The following is a 27,392-nucleotide window of genomic DNA, read 5'->3' as shown; positions in this document are numbered from 1 at the left end:
CATTAATAACGAAGATGCTGTGTTTTTTGGTAGTCATCTTGTTTGTTTTTCTATCTCAATATAATCGTTATCACCTCCACTTTCAATTAACGCATAACGCTCTCCAATCGGACCATTAACAACGGAGATATGATGTAATGCTGGCGCTAGGGTTACAGAATAAACAAATTGTATATATATATATATATATATATATAAATATATATACATAATATATACATATATATAAATATATATGTTCATTATGGTACACTCGAAATTTCCGTGGGAGCTATATATGCTTTGTGTGTTTTTCCGCGTTGAATAAGTCTGGTTTTCATAGAAACCATTATTTTGACGACGTTTCGGCAAGGTCGCACTTGCCATTGTCAAGTCAGGTAGTAACGCTTCTTGTGTTGCTTGAAACAAACAAATTTTTGACTAACGAGGTGTCGACATTTAACCGTCAATATATACACCTCAAAGGCATCTATTCTTTTTTTTTTGATTTAGAGTCCATTGTGCAACTTTTATAGCCATCCAGCAAAACACAGAGAACGTAACATCTGATCAGTCGGATTCTGAGCTCTAGACTAAGGTCTGATTTTGTAAAAAATGTTTTCATGTTCATAAGTGTTTTCCTCGCTGACTTGTCTTATCGAAATAATATTGATATTCGTTTGACCAGATTCCACATCTTTTCTTAATAAGTTGTGTAGTGGGTCTAAAACGATTGCAATATCTTAAACAGACATGATAATAATTTATTTTCTCCAAGAATTGACGTAAATTCTTTCTTGTTTTTGGAACAGCGAACTTTTTTACGGCAATGAGATAGATAATCTTCTACAGGTTTGATGTAATTATTTTTTATTATGTGACCTAAGTATTTAACAGGGTTTTTCGCGAAAGTACATTTAGAAAATTTTAGTCTGAATCCTTTATTTTTTATTGCTACTAATAACTTCGATAAATGCATTATATGTTCATCAACGCTTTTTGAAAAATTTATGATACCGTTGTAAAGTGTAAAAATTATATTTTCTTATAATGCTACTTAAGATCCTTTAAACAATTGCAGGAGTCATCTTCAAATCAAATGAGAGGCAAGTCCATTGAAAATGGCTATCCTGTTTCCTGTGGAAAAGTATTTACAATTTCTAGTTTTTATCATTAAGTCCTTAATCAGTGGAACATGTTGTGACTGTGGGACAACAATTTTATTTAGTTCTCTAAAATCCATGCAAAGTCTTGTTTTTCTGTTTTCTCCTTTTTGTATGCGAGGAGCAGCAAATAGGTAGTCTGTGATTCTTCAATTAAATTTTTCTTTAATAGCTCTGCCATTTTATTTTCTATCTCTTCTCTGTCTTCAATGGCGCATCTGTATGGCCGTTTGGAGCGGTATTTATCTTCCATTAAAACAATATGAGCTTCGTAATCCTATCGTATCGTATGCCAGAAAAATGGCATACGTTTTCTGTGATTTAAAGATGTAGATAATGTGGCTTGAGTTTCCTCAAAACAGGATTGCCTAAATTAGATTAGAAAAATATATACGTAATAAAAATTTAATATAAATTTCTGACTGAGAACTAGTTTTAGTTGCCAATCAGCAAGTTTTAACATTGAATTCCCCAGTTTGATCGAATTCCACTAAACCAACTATTTTTCTTTTATTATTCAATAAAATATTGAGTGCAAAAAAAGTACGCTTACCTTAACATCTTTCACAGCAGGCGTAACTTCAGATGTCACAAACGTTGAAGTATTAACGTGCGTAGGCTTGTTCTTAACACTGGGAAAGATGACTCCGCCTTTCCGCTTCTCGACTCGCTTTTCAGTTGTCGAAGGGGCACCACCAACTTGAGATGAAACACTGTTGTGAACAGAAGTTTGGGTCATAGGTGGCGGTAGAGTAGTAAAACCGCCAGGTAGGGTAGTTTCGGTTACGTAATCTTCTATAAATCTAGTAGATTCGTATTCGTCGACGTTATCTAAAGAAGGGTTAAGCAGTATTTCTGCTGGTACAGGTTTTTGCGCTAACGTAGCCACATCGTCTTCTTGTTTCTTTAATCTCTTTTCTACTTTATCTAAGTTGGCAATTATTTTGTTTGTTTTCATTCTAAGGTCATTGTGTATCTCTCCGATAGCTCGTTCTTGTCGTTGCGTTTGAGTAAGTAGTTCATCCGATTTTGGCACGAGATCATCAACTGAACTTTTCGTACCAACTACGACATTCCAAACCTCATCCATTTTTTCCGAAACTGTAATAATCGGTTTGATTTTTTCGACCAAATGATCGATTTTGTTTTGACCTTCAGGTCTCTGTGTTGTGGTGTAGGATCTATTGTAAAAATAGTTATTGTATCCCTTCTTATCGTCTATAATAGCATGATGGACATCTGTCACTAAATTCAACATTTTTCCTAAATTTTCTTGTACTAAATTAATGTGAAACTGCAGTTTCCTATCAACACCACCTGTAGTATCTTTCAATTGCCCTAATTCTTTAGTTACATGGTTTATCATTTCTGTGTTCAATGCTTTGGTAATCTCTATAACATTCATACTTACTGACCTCTTTTCACTTGCTTCAGCATTAATATCTTCCCCTTGCAGAGAATTGCTATCCAGTTGATTTTTTAACACACTAAGTTTGTCGTCAATGTCACTAACTTTCTGATCCAGAGCCAACAATCTTTTACCCAAATTTTCCGATTCCGGAAACGTATCAGATTTCTTCTCGAACAGTATTCGGTTGGGAGTTTGAAACAATTTGGAATCTATCGTTCTTAATTTGGCTATAACCGACTCTGTTTTGTCTATATTATTGTTTACTCTATCGTCCAAACCTTCTACTCTGCGCATTAGATGTTCTACAGCTTTGTCTAAATTTTCTATCCTTTGCAGTTTGGATTCTAATGTGGAGATGATTGCCTCAAAGACGTTGAATAAATATTGTTCTCTGGAAAAGAAAAACAAATTATTAATAGTGGGTTAAGTTATTTACAATACATTATTTTGATAAAATTTATTATGCATTAATATTTATGTGCATTTCACATTTTGCACAGAAATGTTTGTTTGCCTATCAGTTTTATCTTTTTTTTCAAAACATTAAAGACAGTTCCATGTTAATTAACAATGTTATGATTTACATTTCTGAAACTTATTTTTATTTTATATTTACCAGTAAAATATTTGATACAACGAGATTAGTTATTACCCAGAATTTATTGTAATTCTAATAAGTGGTCTCTGAGAGATTAACATAAGCGTAGATATGTATTAAATGCCTCACAGGTTGTATTTGGGTTTTTGAGCATTTAGAGAAACTGATACCTTACTTTAGCGATACTCCCAAACCGGTTGCAAATTAATGGTACTGTAATAATTTTTTCATAGTAATGTTTGTGGTTGAAAAGAGTTTGTTTGTGTATTGACAGCGAAATGGCTAGACGTGTTTTAGGTATAAATCAAGTAATATTTAATTTGTACGCTTATTGTTGAAATGTTTGTGAAATTGTTTGTGAAATTGTTGAAAGAAAAACTGCTTTTGTATAATGTCCCATAGCATTCGAAAATTTTAAATAAGAAACCAAAAAGTTCCTGGACAGTACATAACATAAAAGAATAATTAACGAACGAAAATATTTTATTTCCTTAAGACCCGTTTACACGGGTAGAGTAATGATGCAAGTACTTGGTAGAGTAGAGTGACTAGCAACATGTGGCAAAGTAACTCTACTCTACTACCACCATCACCGCCAAAATATCCACTCGCCTGCGCACTGTACCCATGGAATGCGGTCAATTCTGATTCTGGTAGAGTAGAGTAGGTAGGAGAGTGCATAGGGGCGCTGTCATTCCGTCTGGAGTTGTGTTTTGTGTAAATAGTGAAAATGAAGTTCACCGAAGATGAACTTCATTTCACTTTAAAACTTGTAGAGATCTATGGCGAATACCAGTGTTTATGGAATTTAGGTAGTGTACACTACAGAAATAAAAGTATGAGGAAAGCTGCGGAGGATGAAATCGTCGAAAGAATGTCAAAAGGGGGCTTTGGAGTAAACGAACTCAAGCAAAAAATTAAGAATATAAGGTGCACTTATAATTAAGAGTGTTTAAAAATACAAAAATAAAAAAATGGGGTTCAGGTTCAGCCGATGTATACGTTCCGAACGTGAAATGGTTCACTCCTATGGAAGCAATCATAAAAGGTGCAAAAAGAAACAAGAAAACTGAAGGCTCACGGGCAAGTTACAGGTTTTTATTACTTGTTAATAAAAAATACAATAAGAAATAAAAAATGTATTCTTATCAAGATAAAACAGCTAAGGCCCCGTGTCCTTCTTTTAAGCAACTCTCTCATCCACTCTTTTCTTTGTTACAAAGCGACCTCAGTTATAAATGCATTTGCAACAGTAGCTAAACAATTTTGAATCAATTTTCTTCTTCTTGAATTCATTTTGTACTAAACAAACACCTACTCCACAGTATACTAGCATAAGTACTATACTTGTACCTCTCCTCGTGTGAACGGTATCAAACCATTTTTGGTAGAGTAGCGAGTAGAGTCGACTCTACTCGCTACTCTACTCTCCTCACAACTCTACTCGTGTAAACAAGTCTTTGGGATTCTCTCCTTAGGATGCTATTAACTTTCTTAGCACAGAAGACCTTTTAAGTCAAAGCTGCCATCCCTAATCAAAAATAGTCGTAAGTTCGTGAAATATACTATATTTTAATTGTCCATGGGGAAATTTTTTGTTGTGTAAGTACAGTTCGCCTATAACACAGTATAACACACAGTATATATACAGTTCGTCTACAAGAAGGTCGAGGCAATCTTTCTACCAGAGAACTATGGTATGGAGTAATATCCATAATAATTAGAAATGGTTCCTCCAGCACTCGAATGAGGTTTTCGCAACCCTATTTTTTAAGGGACTCCTTTCCGTGAATCATGCACTCTGTGATTTGGTGGACAATGACAGCCCAGTATCTTCAACAAATCTATTACTAGTTCAGGCATGTAAAGTTTGTTTAGCAGTAAATGGTTGACTTCAATTAGTATCGACTATAAACATCCTGGGTTAACCGATAATAGTATAAAAGGCCCGGTTTCAGAGAAAATTTAAATATGTTTCCTGGTAAAATTTGTCAATCTTAGTTCTTAATGTTGATTTAATTGCGTACAATCTAAACTCATTATAATTTCATTAATACAGATAAGGCTTATATTGACGAAACTGTACTGATAGGAGGGTTTTTCGAATTCGATGGTAGTGCGCGACGGGTTTGCTAATCACCTTTTAAGTGGGTTTCAAGTATTTATATAATAAGTTTATGGAACTGAACACCAACCAGTATTTAAATACGAGCTCTTTATAAAATTTGTTTGTCTTTATGTATCACGGGAAGCGTTAAGTAGTATTACTCATTTTATTCATTACGTTTTTTATCATTATGTGGCGTCCGTGGGATAATAATAATGGGGCTTTTTCTAGTGTTCCGGTGAAGAAGAAACATTTAGCTGTAGATGCAAAGCAAATTGTAAAAACTATATACAGTATCTTACTTAAAAGAGGACTTAGCACAACTTCCACTACGAGTGAAATTTGCGATTTGACGAAAATACCATAGAAACAAGAAAATAACGTAGAGATTCCAGTTCCACCAAATGTATGGACGAAGCCCATAAGAACTTGATACGTCGAAAAGTCTATACCATGTACGAAGAGCAACGCATACCTACTTTAAGAGCTCTGAAGCAACCGCTCAATGTTAACGAAACGCAAAAAGACAAGTAATTATGGAATCTCATTGATTACAAAAATGGCGTTATTAGTATATAACTTCGATAAGAAAATTCGTTCTGAAAATCGTTCGATAATTTACCTCGACATGGTTTGACACACATTCAACGTGACCTAAAGGATTTGCCCATTCCTCCGGTACATGTAAGACAAAAGCTCCGTCAAATAAAGGGAAAAGAATAACGATTTTACATGCTGGATCAGAAAATAGTTGGGTTCCAAATGCCCTGTGGCTTTCTGCAAAGAATATTAAAGACTCCATGAAGATACAACGGCAGAACTGTTTGAAGAATGGTTCAAAAATAATCTTATGCCAAACATTCCTCAGAATAGCGTGATAGTAATGGACGATGCAAGCTATCATAGTCGCCAACTAAGTAAGGCTCCAAACACGAATAATACTAAATTGGAAATTCAAAATTTCATGGAGACGAATGATATGTATTTTGAAGAATGTTACACCAAACAAGAGCTTTGGCAAAGAAAATGGGACATACAGTGTTGCGGCTTCCACCCTATTATTGTATGTTTAATCCCCTAAAACATATGTGGCACGAATTGACGTAAGGTCACAAAATATTTCTCCAAGGTTAAGTAGTACTGTTCTAGAGTTAATAAGAAAATGTGTCAACGATCTTGTTCCAACTAGTTGGATAAATTCAGTTACGTAATAAGTAGAGAAAATTCATATGTTCATGTGATCATAATATAATTGAACCAGTCATAATTAATTTAGATGAGGATAGTAATAGCAAAACAGAACTATGTGTGGAGTGATATTGTCATCAAATCAACAAATGTGGACGATTAAAAAAAACGGATCTTTTCAGAACCACAAATTATTATTAATGTTTGTTTTTCTATAATCTTAGCAATTAAAATAGATTTAATTTATTTTAAAACTCATTTTCAACTATTTTCTGCTAAACACTCTTTAAAACAATGAATCTGGCGCAGAACGTGGCATTTATGTGATATTATGAATTCGTCGGGCGGTATAGCAGATCCAAAGCTTATCGAAAACTGACATAATTGTACTTTGACCGTCTGGTCCAAGTGACCCTTACTCTAATTACTATAGTAGTAGAGCAGCATATTTTAATAAAAACAGTTGAACTTGAGAATATTTCATTTACAGAAACTTGGACTACTTCTAAATGCACCAATTCACAGCATGTTCATTTTTTTTACATTTTTTATTTATCATTGATATAAATTTTCTTTTATTGGTTAAAAAAATCGCTGGCTAACGTCATGGGTTATTCTTAGCTAAATTTTTTAATTAACTTATTTTAATAAACTAGGTAAATTATTTTCAGAATTTTAGGTTAAAGGTATGACTTAAACATTATTATAGAGAAGAGCAGTTCTGCAAGCAGCATAATTTGCATATTTTGCTTGTTTTATACATAAATAGAGTTCTTGCATATTTTCGGAAAACAGTCATATGGTAGAGTGAGAAAAAATGGTCCCTCGAACATTTTTTTAAGCTAGAAATAACAAAAAACGAAATAATTAAGTACCGTTTAATCAGAGAATAAGTAGGGTATAGCAGAACATAATTTCTTTGAAAAAATTTTATTTAGGTACACAGTTAAAAGAAAAATAAAATTATTTTTGAAAAACTCTAAAGGGGCCATTTACACCATGGTTAGGGTAAAATGACCCTGTCCATGGGGTAAAATGACCCCTATAGTTCTTTTGTAAAGAAAAAGTAATTTTTACAGTGTTATTGACACAAATAGCATCATTTAATCATTATGTTCCTTTCTCCTTTTATGTTGATTTGGACTTTCGCTCGTATCATTCTGTGGTCACTGCTTGTGGTGAACTTGTTAAGTACTGTTACATCTATAATTATTTGTTTTTTGTCGCTTTTGATGTAGTCGATTTCGTTCCTTGTTCTACCGTTTGGACTTTTCCAGGTCCATCTTCATTGCATCTTTTTGTGAAAGAAGCTGTTCATATCGAATAAACTATTCTGGAGTAGGAATCCTAGTAGCGTTTTGCTGATCTAAAAGAGTTAATTACTGAGTTGACTGATGAAATTCGTCAAGCTCTTATTGATATAAAAAAGTTGATGCATAATAAACTACTACCTCAAGAACTAACATTTATTCAGAGCAATTATGCTTGTGTATTAGATGTTATTTTAAACTTGGAATCAAACAGAGTGTCTTTAGTAGAATATGTGTGTTGAATTAATAGCTTGGAAATATCTATTAATAGTATTAGTAGCACTGTCGGAGAAAAAATAAAACAAAAATTAAAAAACGTAATATAGAAAAATAAAAGATAATTCTTTTTAGCAAATGTGGCTAAAATTCTTTCTGGTGACTTGTGGAAAATTTTAGTATTGATACTCGATCACTAAATAGTTTAAAATATGCTCCAATCACATCTGTTGATGTAGAACGTAGCTTTTCTGTTTATAAGCATATGTACTCAGATCGAAGACATAAGTTTTTAGTAAACAATTTTGAATAACATTTATTTATTTATTGTTTTTCGATAGCAGTGATATCATAAGTTAACAACATCAGTGATACACTCGTAGAGTTAATAATTTGTTCATTATTTTTGTAAATATATCTTTTGTATTAGATAGCGGAGCAGTATTTTTTAATATAGTAATATTACTACTAAATTTAATGATTTTATTTTAGAAAAAAATGTTGGCATATAATGATATTTTTTGTGCATATTTTGGTAAAAATGCTTGCATATATATACGCATATTTCCTTATTTTTTGTGTTGTGTGAAAAATATTACAGATACGTTAATCTTGTCCGGTATATTAAAGTTTTTTCGACGACGAACGAAATCTTCTTTAACTTTATTTGACTCTTAAAGAACTGAAGTAAAATATCGAGAGAGTTCCGACCAATAATTTCTCGGGCAGTCACTTGGTAATAGCGTGCAAATATATTTTAAAACCCCCCTGTGTGGTCTTTTCGCAAAGTTAATGAGAAACTAATTTCTTAAGCGGAACAAGCCCCTCGCGCCCTCTCTCTCATCAACGATTACCGCGATATATTATTCTGATTTACTTCGACAACGTCCTTTTTTATTTATTGACAAGGCAGCGTGTGAGCAGGCTTTTATAAATTTAAAAGATTAACGAAGACCTACATACGTGAAAGAGAAATAGAGAAAGATACTGTTATTTTAGATTATATTGATTAGATAATGACTTATCGGTAGTTATGTTTTGATAAAAATGGAGAATTTAGAAGTAAGAAAAAAACCAACAAAGATATCGTCAATATGGAATTAAATAAAAAACCAAATAATTTAATGAAAGTTATATGGGACAAAGAAAGGTTGCCAGAACAATAGAATAAAACCAAATTATCATGATTAATAAAAAAGGGACCAACAAATGTGTAATGACTATATAGGACTGAAAATGTAAAACAGTGCACACAGAATCATGTCGATTTTAATACAATAACAGTTTTTTAAAGTAACGACGTACATTTTAGGTTTAGATTGATGTAGTAAAAGCCACCCACAATATTAACTGAAGAGTAATAAAAGCCACCATTTTTTTTTATTTAAAGATAGAAAAAATGTGAAACAGAACGTAATTTGAAACAGACCCAAAACAAGGGAAATTTAACATTTTAGACTTTCAGAAATAATTTATTAGATAGCATATTCATCTAGAGACAGGAGACATTATTCTTCTTAAATAGGCGTTTTTGAGTTTAAGGAAATCAGGGACTGTATTTATGTTATTAAAATGAACTGTAATTGGCAATATATTTAATTAAAATGCTTAAATACAACAAAATCCATTTGATTTTAGAGTAACTAAGCTTTAAGTCGCTTTAAGCTAAGGATTCTTTGGGAAAGTTTTGTCATCGTTTATAAGTACGTAGTAGGTATTTTTATTGATCTGTATATATTTCTAGATCACATTTGTGGTTGTTTGTACTTTTAAGTTCCAGAGCAATTTTTATGCTTCAATAAGGTTTAGAAATTACTTTTTGTCCAATAAATTTATTAAATACTAGCTGACCCGGCGAAATTCGTACCGTCTTACAATTAAATAATGTATCTAAAAAATTAACAGAAAATAAAACCAAAAAAAAAATCATATAAATAAAAATATTTCTATTTTTTTTGCATTAAATAAATATACACGATGACGGTTTTCCGACACGCGAATAATTACCCACGCGTGAAACATGGAAACTCTATGTTAATTCCGCAAACGGTTAATTACAACGATTGGCTTTCTGGTTTGTTTATTATCATTGTAGAAGCCAAAAGCACGGGAAATTGAAAACATTTAAAATCAAATGGTACGTTCATTGAAATCATCATTATACGCAGGATCAATACATGATCTTCTTTGTATTTTTTCTTGATGATCGTTGTCACAATGACATTATTCATTAGACTTTTCAGTCAGTCTCGTTCCAAAGCATAGTCGAGGGTGATTAATGTTAAGCAACATAATGACAACTAATCCTACTTTTAATTGTAAATTGTTAGATGGAAGTCTAGGCAATTCCAATGAATTTAAAAACTCTGTAGGATAGTTGACTACGTCATTCTAATTTATAACTGTGTCAACTTATTTAAATGAAAATAACTTTTCTGAAAGAAACTTATGTATATTCAATCGAATATACATATGAAATTTCATAAAAATCGGTCAAGCCGTTTTGAACGAGTGTGGCAACTAACTTTGTGACATGTAACAACTATGTCACACTAATTTTGCTATTAACAAATAGGAGTTGGTGATAGAATGGTAAAAATTAAAGATTGTATGTAGGTATTGTTTAGTTCCACATGATACAAAAATAAAAATAAAAAAAAATGTCCAAAAAATAAAAAAAATGTTTGGAAAGGACCACCCTACCCCTTAGGGCTATGAAAAATAGACCATAACCGATTCTCATACCTACTGAATATAAATATAAAATCTTATTAAACTCAGTGAAGCAGTTTCGGAGGTGTATGACAACTAACGCTGTGACAATAATATGGCTATTAAAAAATAGGGGTTAAAAAATAAAAAATATTGTAAACAAAATTAAGAAAAAGTTTGGAATGAACCACTCTTACCCCTTACGGGTATGAAAAATAGATTACGACCGATTATTAGACTTATTTGACACTAATATGGCAATTAAAAAATATGGGTTAGTAATATTAGGGTGACCATTAAGAGATGTATGTATTTTTTAATGCCACATCATAAAAAAATGAAAATAAAAAGTTATATTCAAAAAATAAAAAAAAATGTTTCGGTTGGACCACCCTTATCACTTGGAGATGTGAAAAATATATTACGACAAATTATCAGATCTACCGAATATACATGAAAAATTTCATAAAAATCAGTCGCGCTGTTTCGGAGGATTATGACAACTAACTTTGTGACACTGAAATGGCTATTTAACAATAGGGGTTGGTGATAAAGGGTGAAAATTAAAGAGTTTAATGCCACATCATAATAAAATTAAAATAAGTTTTTTTTCCAAAAAATAAAAAAATGGGGTAAATCCCTTAGGTGTATGAAAAATAGATAAGAACCTATTTTTAGACCTACAGAATACGCATGTAAAATTTCAAAAAAATCGGTCCAGCCGTTTCGGAGAAGGAAGGTTTTACATGACAACAGCATGCGGTGTTTCCAACCGGTCACCCATCCAAGCATTAACCACAACCGACACTGCTTGACTTTGATGATCGAACGAGAATGTTTGGTATGTGGTATGGCTGTTGCCCAATTCTATCAATAGTCACATTTTTTTGTTAATCCTAGCTTTCTTTGTTAGTCATAGTAAGGTGCCATCTATTAGTTATATTGCGATTTAAAATGAGAGAAGTTTTTGAAGTCTGTATGATTCTTTAAAAATTGTCTTTTACACAAACCTTCTCATGATAATAGCAAACACAATAAAAGAAGATTTATCTAATTTGATGCAGTCGTTCTGAAGTGATGCCCGTACAAACATTTCGGCGATTCATTTTTATTAATATAGATAACTTCCCTGATTGAATACTTTATAGTTTATAGTAATTATTATAATATTAAAAGAAGAGAAGATCGCTACACTAACAAAAACCAACATATCTACCAAAATGCCACGACTAGCGTAAAGCTATCTGAACAAGAAACAAATAAATTTTGTATATAACGAGTAGTACGACAAGGAGACACCGTCTCTCTTAATCTATTCGGGACACTTTTAGAACATACTTGTATCTACTATCTACTTTTATATTGGAGGCATATCTGAAACATAAATGGAGGAAAGCTCAGTCATTTGAGATTTGTAGATGACATCGTCCTTATAGCTAATCGTACGGATGATGCAATAAAAATTTTGAAAAAATTGATCACACTTCCTTGGAGGTTGGACTAAAGATCCGACAGTTGAGGGTTGTCAATATGAGATGACTTAAGTAGTGTATCACTTTTAAACTGGTTTTTCTCATATATTTTAACACATCAGATGAAATTGCATTTAAGGACACCTGAACACATATTCTGTCAAATATAACATATTCTGTCAAATATAACGTGTAACACAACTATGTCTAGTTGTTCTGTCTATTTGAATGAATAAATTTCCAATTTACATGAAAATATTGATAAAAAACTTACGACTTACCGAGATAGCCCATTTATCAAAGTAAAATAAGTAGTAGTGGTGATCGTTTGTGCGAAAAATGCCAAGCCTGAGGCATGGCAGGCTGGGGAGAACAAGGGCCAACGAGATGATTATCAGCGGGTCATCGTGGGTATCAATCAGTTTTAATGAAGAGTTTCATCACTTTCATCACTTGCCGACTGACCGAAGAAGCACCGGCATGTCGGGAAATAAAAAGGAGAAAAAATAAAAATTGCAGGATGATTTTTGATACATTGGCGGAACGAAGAGGGTCAACTGTGATAACGATATGTAAGGGGTATTTAGTTAACTATGAGAAAGGAATGTATTCTGAGTTAGTGAAACGAAGACCTCAAAAACTTTTATTAACATTAAAGGTACATGTCTGAAATGAAATTAAATATATGTATGTATATGTATGAATGAACAAACGAATGAATAAAATATTGTTTATAGCAAGTTAAAAATACATAGTATATAAAAAAGGAATATAAAACGTAACTTACAAACATCAAAGATAAGAACATAGATTAACAGAAAATGATTTATGACAAATAGACAAGACAAAAAGTCCGTGTTCATTCGGAAAAATATTTCTATGAGATTTTTTTTGCATATTGACTTTCATGAGATACCACAAAACAAGGTTCAAGAGGTTTTTTTAAACAAATTGTAACAATCAATTTTTTTGGCCTGTACAATTTTTTTTTGATTTTTTTAAATTATTTTGAACAAAATAAATCTCTTTTAGGTTTTTTTGTAAACTTGATCGTTTTCGAGTTATAAATAATTTAAAACTGAGAAAAAACGCAAAATTACGATTTTTCCGATCTCATGTGAATATTTTTCCGAACGAACCAGAGCTTTTCGCCTTATCTAAAAGTCACGGTAAGTAGTTCAGTTGACGTTCTGTAATGAGTCATATATTCTTCTGAGCAGCAAAAGCAATGTTTCAGCAGATACTTTTTTGTTACTTTTTCGAAACTATTACAGCTCAACTGTTTAATATTTTTAGCTAAAAATATTGTAATAGTTATATTTAAAGCAATTTTTATCTGAAAGACGCACACTATAGCGATATGGTCGTAAGTAGTGACAGTTTAGCGTATTGTGAACGTGCGGTTGTGATCAATCTGCTTTATTAAATGGGCTAGTTTCCTGCGATTTTCAGTCAGAACCTGATGTATTAACAGTAGGTAGTGGCAAAATTTTCAATTTGATAAAGAAAGGTCGGCAATGTTTTAGATAACTAACCCCTGCTAAAATCCTAATACCTTTCTTTTGCATTCTGAAAATTTGAAGTGCATTTCTTAAATTACCCTATATGATTAATAGCTTAGGTATGAGTGAAATAAAGAAAAACATGTCATTTTGATGTTTCAAATTTGACAACCCTTACTGGTTGGCGAATAACAAATAATTAACTTGATAGCTTTTCGTGGACGAAACGACAAATGTATGAAGCAGGTATATAGCCAATTTGGTGATTGGAATTTTGAATGAAAAATTGGCGAGAAAACCGTATTAAGTTGTCCTAAAAAAATTGGAAAAAGCAAACAATTTAACTATAGTAAATTTATAAGAAACCTCTTCTTACCCAATCCCATAACAGAGAACAAAATAGTTTTAATGCTTTCAGATGCTGCGGCATATATATTAAAAGCTGCTGAATTCAAATATTTTTGATCCTAACTTAATTTATTGCACTTGTGTAGCCAACGGAGTAAATAGAATTGAAGAAGAAAAAAGAAATCAGTTTCCGTTGGTGAATGATTTTATAAATTGTATGAGTTTTCGTAAAGGCTCAGTTGAGTGTGCAGATATACAAAGGTACCTGGTGTTCCTGAACCATATAAACCAGCAATTACAAGGTGGGGAACATGGCTCGAAGCAGTTTTTTACTGTGAACACAGCAATGAAATGGAATTTAGTAAAGTCAGAATTTGATGATGATATTTCCGACGTTAATTGAGAAGCAAAAAAATATTCTCACATAATCAATAAAAACTATAAATTAATAGTTACCACAATTACCTAATTAGAAAGAAAAGAAGTGAATTTATGTGAATCAGTACCTGGAAGTAATGGCCAGTTAATTAAAAAAAAAAAAAAAAAAAATAAAATATGTTTTTGAGAATAATGAGAGTTCTTCGTTTTTATCTAATTTAGCTGAAAGTTTGAATTGGACATTTTCCGAGGAATTACAATTTTCAGTGTAAACATTAATGTTAAGTGATCAAAGACATAGTTGTAAGACCAAAAATATTGAAAAGCATTTATTTGCAGCTATTAATGATACAATTTTAAGTAATTACAATACTTAATTAACAATACAATTAACTAACAAATATTTCATTAATAACTTATTATCTTAATAATGTTCTTCTTCTTCTAGTGGCGACTCCACTGATGAAGGTTGGCTATAACCATTACAAATTCGACTCTATCTGCTGCTTTTCTTAAAAGCGTCTGTGTGTTTAACCCGGTCCCGTCGCGAATGTTTTTCAGCCAGGATATTTGTCGTCTATCAGGACTCCCTTTTCCTTCGGTTTTACCCTTCGTAATTAGTTGCAACAGCTCGTACTTCTCATTTCTAAGTATGTGCCCCAAATATGCTGTCTTTCTCCTCTCAATGGTGGTCAAAAGTTCTGTGTCATTTCCCATTCTGTGGAAAACAATTTCGTTCGTAATATGATCGGTCCATGTTATTTTCAAAATTCTTCTAAAAATCCACATCTCAAAAGCTTCCAGCTTTCTCATTAAGTCAACACTAACAGTCCAAGCTCGGCACTATAAAGAAGTATAGAGTGGCTATAACATTTTACTATCTGATATCGGATTTGCAGGTTGAGTCTTTGGTTACTCAGAAATTTCCTCATCGTCAAAAAGGCTGCTCTTGATTGATCACTAACGTTATGCTGTGGAAATATATTTGTGTTAAGTTAATATTAAGTTATTTCACTCTTTATAATAAATAATAAGATATTTGAATAGATTTCCTAAATGTTAAGATTTCTGCCTTTTTTTAATAAAAATCTCTGCATATATAGGCGCCTTTTTCTTCAAATATTGTTGCCTATAAATCCGAGTTCTACTCATGACTCTGTATCTCCTATTTTACAAGCATACGAAATCCGTGCCAGCTCTCGAACTAAAATAAACAATTTGGGTAATTTACAGTAATTACACGTTTATAAAGCATACAAGCCGGGTCATTATTCACAAAAAAGCAACATATTTCACGTCTCGCTTATGAATTAAAAACGAAGTAGGTATTATAACAAGGCGGAAACGGTTTAAAAAAATCTTCTCGAGAAATTTTAAAAATTGCCCGACAAGAAAGTAAAGACGGTTACTTGTACGCACTACGAAATTAATATCATAAATCGGACGACGAATGCTAAACGTATTTAATCTGTCAATGTGTCAAATAAATCAATTAGCTGCTTTAAATATACCTGGCTTTGTAAATTCGTTACCATTACTACTTAATATAAGAGATATGTCCATTTCTTCTTAATATTCCAGACAAATGTAACTTTTTCAAATATGACTGTAAAAATATATATTTAATTAATCTATATTATTAAAAATAAATGGCCGGAATGTTTGTACGGGCATCATCTCGGAACTCTTTTTCACCGCTTTTTCATACTCCTAAGTGGTAAGGGTGGTTCACCTCAAACGTTTTTTTTTATTTTATAAACAAAAATGTTTATTTTTATGTTTTTATGATGTGGTATTAAACAATACATACAACACCTTAACTTTCACCCTTCTATAACCAACACCTACTGTTTAATAGCCATATTAGTATCACAGAGTTAGTTGCCATACTCCTCCGAAACGGCTTGACCGATTTTTATGAAATTGTATGTGTATGTTCGGCTGAATATACTACTCTGAAGTTTCTTCCAGAAAAGTTTTTTTTATTCAAATCAGTTGACCCAGTTCTAAATCAGAATCACGTAGTCAACTACTATCCTACATAATTTTTGAACTTATTGGCAGAGCTGAAAGTATCTTTAGTAAAAAGATAAAAAAAGTATCTAAGATACTAAAAGTATCTTAGATACTTTTATTTAAGATACTTTTTGGTTCCTTTAAAATTTACTTTTACTTTAGATACTTCTTAAAAGTATCTAGTATCTTTTATCTTTAAAAGTATCTTTAGATACTAAAAGTATCTTAGATACAAAAAAGTATCTTAGATACTTACTCAGGACCTGAGAAATAGATACTTTTCATGATCCGACAAGCTTTGACCTGTCGCGCCGGCCGTAGCGGGAGAAGAAGACTTCTTCAGTTTATTGTAGATACCATGTCACCTTTGTCGTTGTTACAAAATCGTAGCTTTTTAAATTTATTTAAGGGAATTACTCCTTTAAAAACCATATCCGGGCCTACAGCTGTAAAAAAAACTTTCCTCTATGGTGTCTGAGAACAAAGAAAACTTAAAATGAACATTACATGATATCCGTTACGTCTGCACGACGGCTGACATTTGGTCATGCAAAACCCGAAGTTTTCTTGGTGTTACATGTCATTGGATTGACGACAAACTTCTACGAAAGTCAGCACCGCTAGCATGTAGAAGATTTTCTGGAGCGCATACACACGATCGTATAGCTGAACTATTAGAAGACATACATACTGCTTATAATCTACATCCAAATAAAGTGTTAGCAACAATTACTGACAACGGCTCAAATTTTGTCAAAGCATTTGGTGTTTTTGGTATCAATAATGTTTTACACTACACTGGTGACGACGGTGAACATCAACAACAAGTGCCAAAAGATGATATCGACATCATTGAGGAAGATCAGGAAGATATTTTGGAGGATGAAGAGGATATTCCTGACATATTTGAAAACGAAAATTATCTCCTTCCAAATAATTTAAGTGACAATAATTTGATCATACCTACTTTATCTGAACACATACGTTGTGCAAGTCATACACTTGCCCTAATAACAACTACTGATATTATGAAAATAATTAATTCAACCAGTTCTCTTAGATCAAAACATGAACAAGCAATAGCTAGGTGTAATCATATATGGAAAAAAGCAGGTCGTCCTAATCAGCTGAAGTGATAAAAAAAGTATTAGGACATACTTTAAGTTACCCGGGTGTAACTCGTTGGAATTCCATGTTCGATGCTCTGAACCAGATTCTTAAGTCTAAAGAAAAACTGGAATCTCTATACGAAAAATTAAATTTTGCAAAACAAGATCGGCTCAGAGACACTGATCTAAATTATTTAGCAGAATTATGCCAAATACTAAAAACGTTTGCTTTGGCACTTGACATTCTTCAAGGCGAACAAAATATGTACTACGGTTTCCTTCTACCATCAATCGTAAGCTTGTTTGTTAAAATTGAAAACCTTAAAACCAATAAGTTTAAATATGTGGAACCTATTTTGAACGCTCTGACAGTATCTTTAAACTCCAGATTTGAAAAACTTCTTAAGTTGACTAACCAATCTGCAATAATTGCTGCAGTTACTAATCCTTTATTTAAAACACGTTGGCTTACTGCATTTCGAGGAATCAGAAATATCGAAAATGACCTTAGTGAAATTAAGGATTTGGTAATTACAGAAGCTATAAAAATTATGAAGGAACATGAGGAACAATTAAAACAATTTGATGTAAGTACAAATAACATTACTACTGTAATGAAAAGTAACAAAATGCAAAACGACTTCTTTAAATTTGATATTAACTCCGAATACTCCGATCTTCAAACGCAAAACGAAAACACTGGCTATACTGATTTAGATTATAAACGACAAGCTGAGCTGCAACTATTACAATATTTGGCCGATTCTGAAACCAACATACAAATGTTAAAAAAATATAATAATATAGAACAATTATTTAAAAAGTTCAATACGCCATTACCTTCTTCTGCAGCTGTTGAAAGAATGTTTTCTTCTGCAACTTTTATTAATTGACCCCGACGTCATGCCTTGTCTGATCATACTTTTGAAAATTTAGTTTTACTAAAAGCTAGTGGTTATACTAACTAGTTATTAGCTACCAAAATGTTGCTATTTTTTATATCCTATCCTATTGTGTTTAAAAATTTAATTATGTTGAATGTTCTGTTTTTAATGCATAATGCATCTTATGCTGTTTTTAACACACGAATTTATGTTTATTTTATATTGTTTTGAAAATTTAATGTTGGATTTTTGTTTTCAATACATAGTTATTAGTTTGTAATAACTTAACGTCTTTTATTTCTTATCTACCCCAAAGCCCAAAGTATACCATTTCAAAGTACCTGCTGGCTTAAACTAAAATTGTATGATAATTTAAAGGGTTAAAATGATGTTTTTAAAACAAAAGTATCGACAATCTACTGTAGAGTAGTAGAGTACCGAGCACCTTTATATTATACCCTAAAAGTATCTTAGTTACTACAAAAGTATCTAAGTATCTTAGATACTAGAAAAACATCTAAGTATCTTTGATACATAAAAGTATCTTACATACTTAAAAGTATCTTAGATACTTAAAAGTATCTTAGATACTCAAAAGTATCTTAGATACTTGAAAGTATCTAAGATATTTTTACTCTAAATACTTTTCCGGTATTTTGTATCTTTAGATACTTTCACAAAAAAGTATCTTAGATACTTAGTATCTTAAGATACTTTTTGCCTCAAGTATCTTAAAAGTATCTAGATACTTTTAAAAAGTATCTTTTACAGCTCTGCTTATTGGAATTACCTGGACACCTGGAATTAGTGTTATTAAGGCATCCTACCAGTCTATGTGCTTTTTGTACTTGATCTCTCACTTCTTTGTCCAGGTCTCCATAGCTAGACAGTGTAATTCCCAGGTATTTTATTTCCATTACTTGTTTAATACTGATGCTATCAATTTCTATTTTACATCTGGTTGGTTCTTTGCTGACTACTATTGTTTTAGTTTTTTGAGATGATATTGCCATATTAAATTCTTTTGCTCTTATTTTAAATCTGTGGACTAGTCTTTGCAGACTATCTTTATCCTGGGCTATCAATATTGCGTCGTCTGCTTAAGAGAGTATTTTGATTTCTCTGTTTTCCATTCTGTATCCTCTTCCTTTCTTAACGCTTTTGACGATTTCATCCATAATCAAATCGAAGAGCATAGGGCTCAATGAATCCCCTTGTCTTATTCCGCTGCGAATTTCTATAGGTTTCTAAATTAAAATACATAAACCATTGACCGAGATAATTGCAAAAAACCCATATTTTTGCAGTAATTTATAAGTTAATGTTAATAACTTTGTTTTTTGCATAACGACACGTAATATAACCACTTAAAATTAAATTATAGCAATTAATGAGTTATTGCAGTGTGCTAAATCTGTGTTAGATCTACCAAATAGTTTATCAGAAGACTTGACAGACGAAACGCCGCAAGACAAAAAGAAGAAGAAGACTTAACAGACGAAAAGAAGTAGACGGTCTGTCCACCTGTCACTCCTATTCACCTGCCACACCTGTCCACCTAAGACGAACGTTGAAAAGATGGAGTCAATCAAATCCGATATCGAAACAGTAAATAAATGCCTTAACATTGAAATAAAAACAAGAAGAAGAATAAGCTATTGTACTATAAGAACAAATAAGTCCTATACATTGTTAATATCTATATATGTATCTACTATCCATTATGGAAACGAACTACATTGTAGCAATATTATTTAATTTGGAAAGCAGCGCTGACACACACATTTATCTCAGACCAGCAGAAAAACATCATATTCACGACTAATGATATATCATCCGATATATCATTTGTTTTGAAAGCAAACGTCCCAAATTAGCAGATTATGCCACCTAGAAAAGGCTGGGTACCTACAAAACATGTATATTAACGTTTATTTATCACCGCGTTTTGTGTAAGTCCATATATATAAAGGTGGCAATGTATATCGTTATTAGAATATATAATTAAAAGCGCTACCTCAGATCTTTCTAAAAACAAATTATTTTGCTTTATAAGAACACAGTCGCCAACGTGCCTGCTAGCTATTGTGTTAAATCAACGTCTGTGAGTAACATCTGGTCACGCTTACAATTTAAGACTTACGCTGAATAGAAGATTAATTGTAATAAATCAAATACAACTTTATTTAGTACAAAATTTCTTGCAAAGGCTATATTTTAAAAGATCTTTAATTATTTTAGAAATAATTGGTACTACAGCTATTGGCATGTAATTTTTACGTCATTTCCATTTTCTTCCTTATGTTTTGGTACTATTTTAAAAATTTTTAGACATTTTGGCCAAAAATTTTGAAAAAATGTTTAATGGTTTGGAGCAATGAGTCACACGAAGCTTTCTTTGCATATCGCAACGTTTAGTCCGTTATAATTAAGTCCGAATTGAGTTAGCATTCGTAGATTATGAAAACGCTTTCGACAGCATTGAACACTGGGCGGTGGAAGAAGCTCTGGTCAATAGTAGCATAGATTCAAGATACCGACAATTGATACATGATATTTATCAAAACGCAACCATGACCGTAATTCTGGACGACAAATTAATAACGGATAATATAAAAGTTAAACGAGGAGTCCGACAAGGCGATATAATTTCACCTAAACTATTTATCTTGACCCTCGAAGATATAATAAAATCAACAGATTGGGAAAACAGAGGAATATGTATTAACGGAAAGTACCTAAATCACCTTAGATATGCGGATGATATACTCCTGATCTCCTCGGAATGACAAGAACTAGAATTAATGCTGAATGAACTTCATGAAAAATCACTGCAAAAAGGCCTTAAAATTAACTTCACCAAACCAAAGTAATCACAAACACGAAAGACCAAGAGGCAATAAAAATACAAACAGAAAAAATAGAACAGGTAAATGAGTATATCTATCTAGGCAATCAGAGCTAACAGAGAAAATCAAACAGCTGAAATATCGAGACGAGTAAGAATGGGATGGACAGCGTTCGGCAAACTTTCTGACGTTCTAAAAAATCAAACAATCCCTCTATACTTACGAAGCAAGGTATATAACTCCTGTATAATACCGGTGCTCACCTACGGAGCACAGACATGGACATTTACACAGGCCAATTTGGATAGGATAAGGAAGGCACAAAGAGCGATGGAGAGACAAATGTTGGGTATATCACTTAAAGATAGAAAACGTTACCAGTGGATCAGAACCAGAACAAAAACAGTAGACGCGATAGAACAAGCAGCAAAACCGAAATGGAAATGGGCTGGACACAATGAACGTCTCCAAGACGGACGATGGAACAATGCCATCGGAAAGGGGCGTCCATACAATGCAAAAAGATCAAGAGGCAGACCACAGATGAGGTGGAAAGATGACATCAGGAAACAAGGAGGTCCCACATGGCAGAGAACAGCTCAAGATGTTCAAGGGAAAGATGGAGAGATGGAGAGAACTGGGGGAGACCTACATCCAACAATGAAAGGATAGAGAATAGGTTCAAAAAAAAAATTAAGTCCAGTTTTATTTTTTATCGGAGACAAGCACAAAGCAATTGTTAAACTCTTCAAAAGAAGCTGGGATGTAAGGGATAGTGATGCGCAACGTATAGCCTCTCCTATCAAAATGTCAACCTCACCTGCCCGTATCATGATCTTGATTCTGATCATCCGATGCATCCTGCTAGATAACAAACGAGGCTCTGACGTCCTAGTGATTGCCGCTATAAGCAATCCCCCACTAACTGACCAACGGCTTCGAGTGGATGAGTTGGTAAGTGGACAGGACACTCTTTTGTACTGGGGTTGAAAAATCGACCCCAAAGGCCGATGAATCAACAAATGGTCAACGGCATAAGAATGCAGAAGGCAAAGGGGAAATACTGCATTAAAGACATAGAGAACCCGCAGGAAAATCACCATAGAATTGATACACCAATTGCAAACCGTTTTTAATCTAGGAGAGCGGAAACCAAAATTCGAAAGGAGAGGGGAAACCTATTTATACCATGAGGCCTTTTAGGTCGTAAACATATGAAAACCTGGTGAAAAAATCCTAGGAAGAAGAAAATATAGTTTGAAAAAACTTCACAATGTAATTCAAGAAATAAAAAGAATGTAAATCGTTCTACTAGGAATCAGCGAATTGAGCTGGACAGAGTCAGGAACATGTAAAAATGACGGTAGTGTATTATATTATTTCGGTTACAGCACAGAAGACCCGGCAACATCAGAAATGAGAAAATATGAGACCATATCCTCTGGTAACTGGTAAGTTCGTACCAGTCTCAGATAGAATAATATTACTTTAATTGAATACTCAACCATTCAAAACCAATATACTTTAAATATATGCCCCGACTGCAGATAGGAAATATGACGAAGTTGAAAAGTTTATGATCAAATCCTAAACATATTACAGAAGCTGAATAAACATGAAATTTTATATGTTATAGGCGAGTCCAATGCAAAAATTGAGGAAGGTCACCAAGGTCAAACTGTAGGTCCTTATGGTCTTAGACACCTAACGATCGAGGACAGGGACTGTATGAATTTTGTAAAAATAGTGACATGGTTATTGCAAACACCTGGTATCAACTACCCAAGCGACGACTATATACTTGGAAAGCCCAATTTGATGATGGTAGCAACCCCGAGTCTTCAAGAAACCAAATATATTATATACTTGTAATTGCAAGCTTTTAAAAACGTTTAAACATAGCTCTTGTCTCGAAAAATATTTTGGAAAAGAAAAAAGTCCACTTTCGACTCTCCTCAACTTGCACTCTTAAAATTTATATAATATATATTTTATATTACTGCTTAAAAACACTAAAAAATACTATTCATTCACACACCTTTCATGGTTGAGTGAAATACACCTAAAATCCTGCTCCTAATTACTCCTTTATGTGGGAAATCCAAACTAAAACGGTAAATCCACCACGACAGAGCTAGACCAGGAAACTTGGTAAATGTATCATTGCACTTGTTACGTCTCTAGTAGTTTATTTAACGAAATTTTGCTTCATAAAATATTTTAGTTAGTACTTGAAATATGATATGTTTATACAGAACGAAGTTTGTTAGATAAACTAATTTTTTAAAATAGTTTTTTTATATGTGTAGCAGCGTAATTTTATTAACTAAACTAATTTTATTTGGTGAGTTAATATTTTTTTTGCAACTATTAGTTCCACTTTAAAATATTTTGTATTTATTAGCTTTTAAAAATAATTGTTAAAACAATTGATAGCTTGAGATAACGAATAGTTACATAACAGCCCCTTTTTATTGACTCCAACCCATCCAAACATATTTATATATTTTTTCCAAACGGGTCACTTCTTTTTTCTTACTCATATATAATATATATATATATATAATATATATATATATATATATATATATATATATATATATATATATAGCAAAAACCTAAGGATATATTAATAATTTGACAATACCAATGACAGAAATTTCATGACAATATAAATTTGCTTGTACTATAATTGTTGATACAGACACTCACTTCTTATCAAAAAAAAAAAAAAATGTGAAACTGACAGCAATATGTGTTTTAGAATGTTTTTTATAAGGGACAAAAAAATCGACATTTTTATGTTTTGTTTATTTTTAATTTTAGTCACTTATTCACAAGATACCATTCTTGCTTAATAGGTGAGTTAAAGATATTGTCTTTTTACCATGCAGCGACAACATTTAACGTTGGACGAGATGAATAGAGCCGTGGACCTCCATACCTTCAAGCTTGTATGCGACAAACTCAAGTTGCTGACCAGCTTGGTGTCTCCCAAAGCGTCGTAAGTCGTTTGTGGCGTCGGTTTAGAGACACTGAGAGTCCAACCGAGCAACAACCAGGACGTGTCGCTCTATAACCGTCGCTCACAGATATTTAATTTTAAATGCCAGAAGACAGCCAACAATCACAGTACCCGAGCTGGTTAATGAATTACAGCTTACACATAATGTAACAATTAGCAGCAGTACTGTGAGGAATCGTCTCAATGAAGCCAATCTTCGTAGTCGGCGACCGCTAAGATGTCCACTTCTATCTAGAGGCAATCACCCTGCAAGATTAACCTGGTGTCAAGAGTTTCAGAATTGGACTGACAATGACTGAGTATAGATATGGATTTCATCCAGATTCTCGTCGGACAAGAGTTTGGAGACGACCAGAAAATGGAGAACGATAACGACATCTTCAAGAAGTGTATGCATACAGAGGTGGTGCATTAATGGTATGGGGCGGAATCATGATTGACGGAAGAACTGACCTCATTTTTCCACGTGGCTTTCTCACAAGTCAGCAATATTTGGACACTATTCTTGAACCTGTTGTGAGACCGTTCGCTGCTGCTGTTGGAGAAAATTTTTACTTTATGCATGATAACGGTCGACCACAGCACAATCACCGGACTTGAATCGCATTGAGCATGTATGGAATATGCTCCAACGAAGAATTACTCCACATAGGGGCAATATCTACAATAAGTTTCAATTAAAAGAACTTCTGAGAGAACAATGACATTAACAATGTGATTCGGAGCATGAACAGTAGATATAGAGCTGTGATAAACCAACGTGGTGGCCATACTTTATTTTAAGTTTATATTTCGTATTTTTGACATTTTATGGTGGTATGTGAAACATGGGTGATTTGCAATATATTTTTTTGCTCCAATTTTCTGTTTTTTTTTGCAATTTATAGTTTTTGACATATTAAACAACAAATTTAAAGTACACATTTTGTATTTTATAAATAGACATGTACATATTTTTATAAATAGACGTGTTTTGTTTATTTGTAATCAACTTAAAAAAAGTAATACAAAACGTGTAGTTTAAATTTGTTGTTTAATATGTCAAAAACCATAAATTGCAAAAAAAAAAACAGAAAATTGGAGCAAAAAAATATATTGCAAATCACCCATGTTTCACATACCACCATAATATATATATATATATATATATATATATATATATATATATATATATATATATATATATATATATATATAGGTATATTAATGTATATATATATATATATATATATATATATATATATATATATATATATATATATATATATTTATATCATAATATTAATATCAAAAATTTCCAGAAAAATGTTTTTTAGGTAAAATATTAACATAATTTCCATCAAAATAAGAGTTTGGTTGTTCCAAGCAAAAGATATTTCGCTAAACCAGTTTAATTCAAATTCGCTTAATCACTAATGAAATGCAACAGTCGATTTGAATATCAGCCTGTGTCGGCGCTACATTCAGCATTTACGAAAAATGAGTAAACAGTTGTGGTAGTAAAAAGCAGTTTGTTTAATTGTTGAAGTGTGTGCAATTATATCAGGAGTGTAATAATAAATACAGGTAATTATTTGTCTATTCAATTATTCAACATATTAGTCTTCTTTTTTGCGTCTTTGTTTTTTAGTTGTAAACAGTTTTTTTAGTGCCTCATTTACATGTTTAATTTTATATTTCTTGTCAAATAGAGGTAAAAATACCTTCGGAATTCCAAAATTTAACCTAGATACAAACTTATTATTCTTGGAAGGTTTTAGTAAATGTCAAGGATGTGTTTATCAAAATTATTTATTCGTGTGACTTTTTTAATACTAGAGTTTCCTCGAACATTTAATTTAAGACGAAGTCATTTTTTAGTACGCTACAATATGCGCAACAGCTATTTGCAATTCTTCATTAAGTACTTTTGAAGAAAATATGAAAGGGGACATTTTTTGCCTGCGACCTTACAAATTATACGTCAAGGAATTCTTTGGCCTTCTAGATTACTTTTTTGACTTCATTTGTTCTTTTCAATCTGTCAGCTCCTACTAATCTCTTTCTTTTCCCGCCTTCTTCTCTTTTCTCTCATTTTTCAATATTATCAAAGCATTTCATTTTTATTTTTGCATTATTTTCGATCACCAGATATTTCCATTCATTCCAAAATACTTTTTTCCTCTATTCTCCCTCCTTTTCGAAAACATCTCATATAATTTTTCTTCTTTTTATAGAATTCTTCTTCTCTCCGTGCTTTCTCCATTAGTGAACGTGAGCTATCATAGTTTTATTTACCCAGTGCACCCAGCTCTGAAGAGTGACGATGAAGGCCGATCACGTTTATCGACCAGGGCCCCTCTTTCCACATGTTTTGCCATAAATAATAAAGTGAAGGATCCATGTCCTTCTGGGTATCGCATGACATGAGCAAAATACTTTTTGTATTATATAATTTTCGTATTTAAGAATTTCACTACTTCGGGTAGCTGTTTTAGATGTTGTAGTACTTCTTGATTTGTCACTCTGTCAACTCAGCAGATTTCGATACATGCACATTTCGAAAGCTTGACATTTATTTATTAGATAGTGAGCGTCCATACTTTTTTCACTCAGAAGAACACTGCTCTGGCCTTTTCAATTCGGATCTTTATCTCTTTGTTCATATCCCAATTGCCATTTATATTTGAATCAAGATAAGTTATATTCTCCGTTTTTTCTCTTTCAATACTTTATGCTGTAATTATAAAGTCATCAATCGATGTTTTGCTGACTACAATATACTTCATCAATTCTTCATACCTTTCGCAGTATTGGGTAATGCGATCAACCAAGATCTGTAGTCCTTCTCTGCTGTCCGCAAGGAGTATTGTGTCATCTGCGTAAGATTATTCAGAAGTGCTCTGTTAATAAGTATGCCTTCATTTACGTCTTCTAATGCCTCTTTAAACAATTCTTCTGAATACATATTAAAAAGTAAAGGGGAAAGCACACATCCTTGTCTTACTTCACGATTTATGGGTATTTCTTTCGATTTTTGTTGGTCTATTCGTATTATGGCTTTCTGATATCGGTATAGGTTGGCAATGATTCTCACGTCTTCGTCATCTCATTCTGTATTCTGCAGTATTTTTGCCATTCTTCGG

The 27,392-nt window shown here is 32.5% G+C and overlaps 2 protein-coding genes across 4 annotated transcripts in view; one reads left to right on the top strand and one right to left on the bottom strand.

The window, feature by feature from the left end:
• LOC140445208 (uncharacterized) overlaps positions 1-27,392 on the bottom strand; it is a 486,932-nt gene that overhangs the window by 79,155 nt on the left and 380,385 nt on the right. For both annotated transcript variants that reach the window (XM_072537099.1, XM_072537101.1), the window contains exon 2: positions 1,696-2,944. In XM_072537099.1, the coding sequence (XP_072393200.1) occupies positions 1,696-2,944 (1,249 nt within the window). The remainder of the gene's footprint in view (positions 1-1,695; positions 2,945-27,392) is intronic.
• Positions 25,677-27,392, top strand: part of LOC140446249 (facilitated trehalose transporter Tret1-like) — a 31,259-nt gene continuing 29,543 nt past the window's right edge. The window contains exon 1 of one of the 2 annotated variants that reach the window (XM_072538790.1): positions 25,677-25,833. The gene's annotated coding sequence lies outside the window, so the exon portion shown is untranslated. The remainder of the gene's footprint in view (positions 25,834-27,392) is intronic. The other variant, XM_072538789.1, reaches the window with a different exon arrangement.

This window comes from Diabrotica undecimpunctata, chromosome 7 (assembly GCF_040954645.1).
Source record: "Diabrotica undecimpunctata isolate CICGRU chromosome 7, icDiaUnde3, whole genome shotgun sequence".
Taxonomy (NCBI): Eukaryota; Metazoa; Arthropoda; class Insecta; order Coleoptera; family Chrysomelidae; genus Diabrotica; species Diabrotica undecimpunctata.
This window is presented reverse-complemented; position numbering and strand designations above follow the sequence as displayed.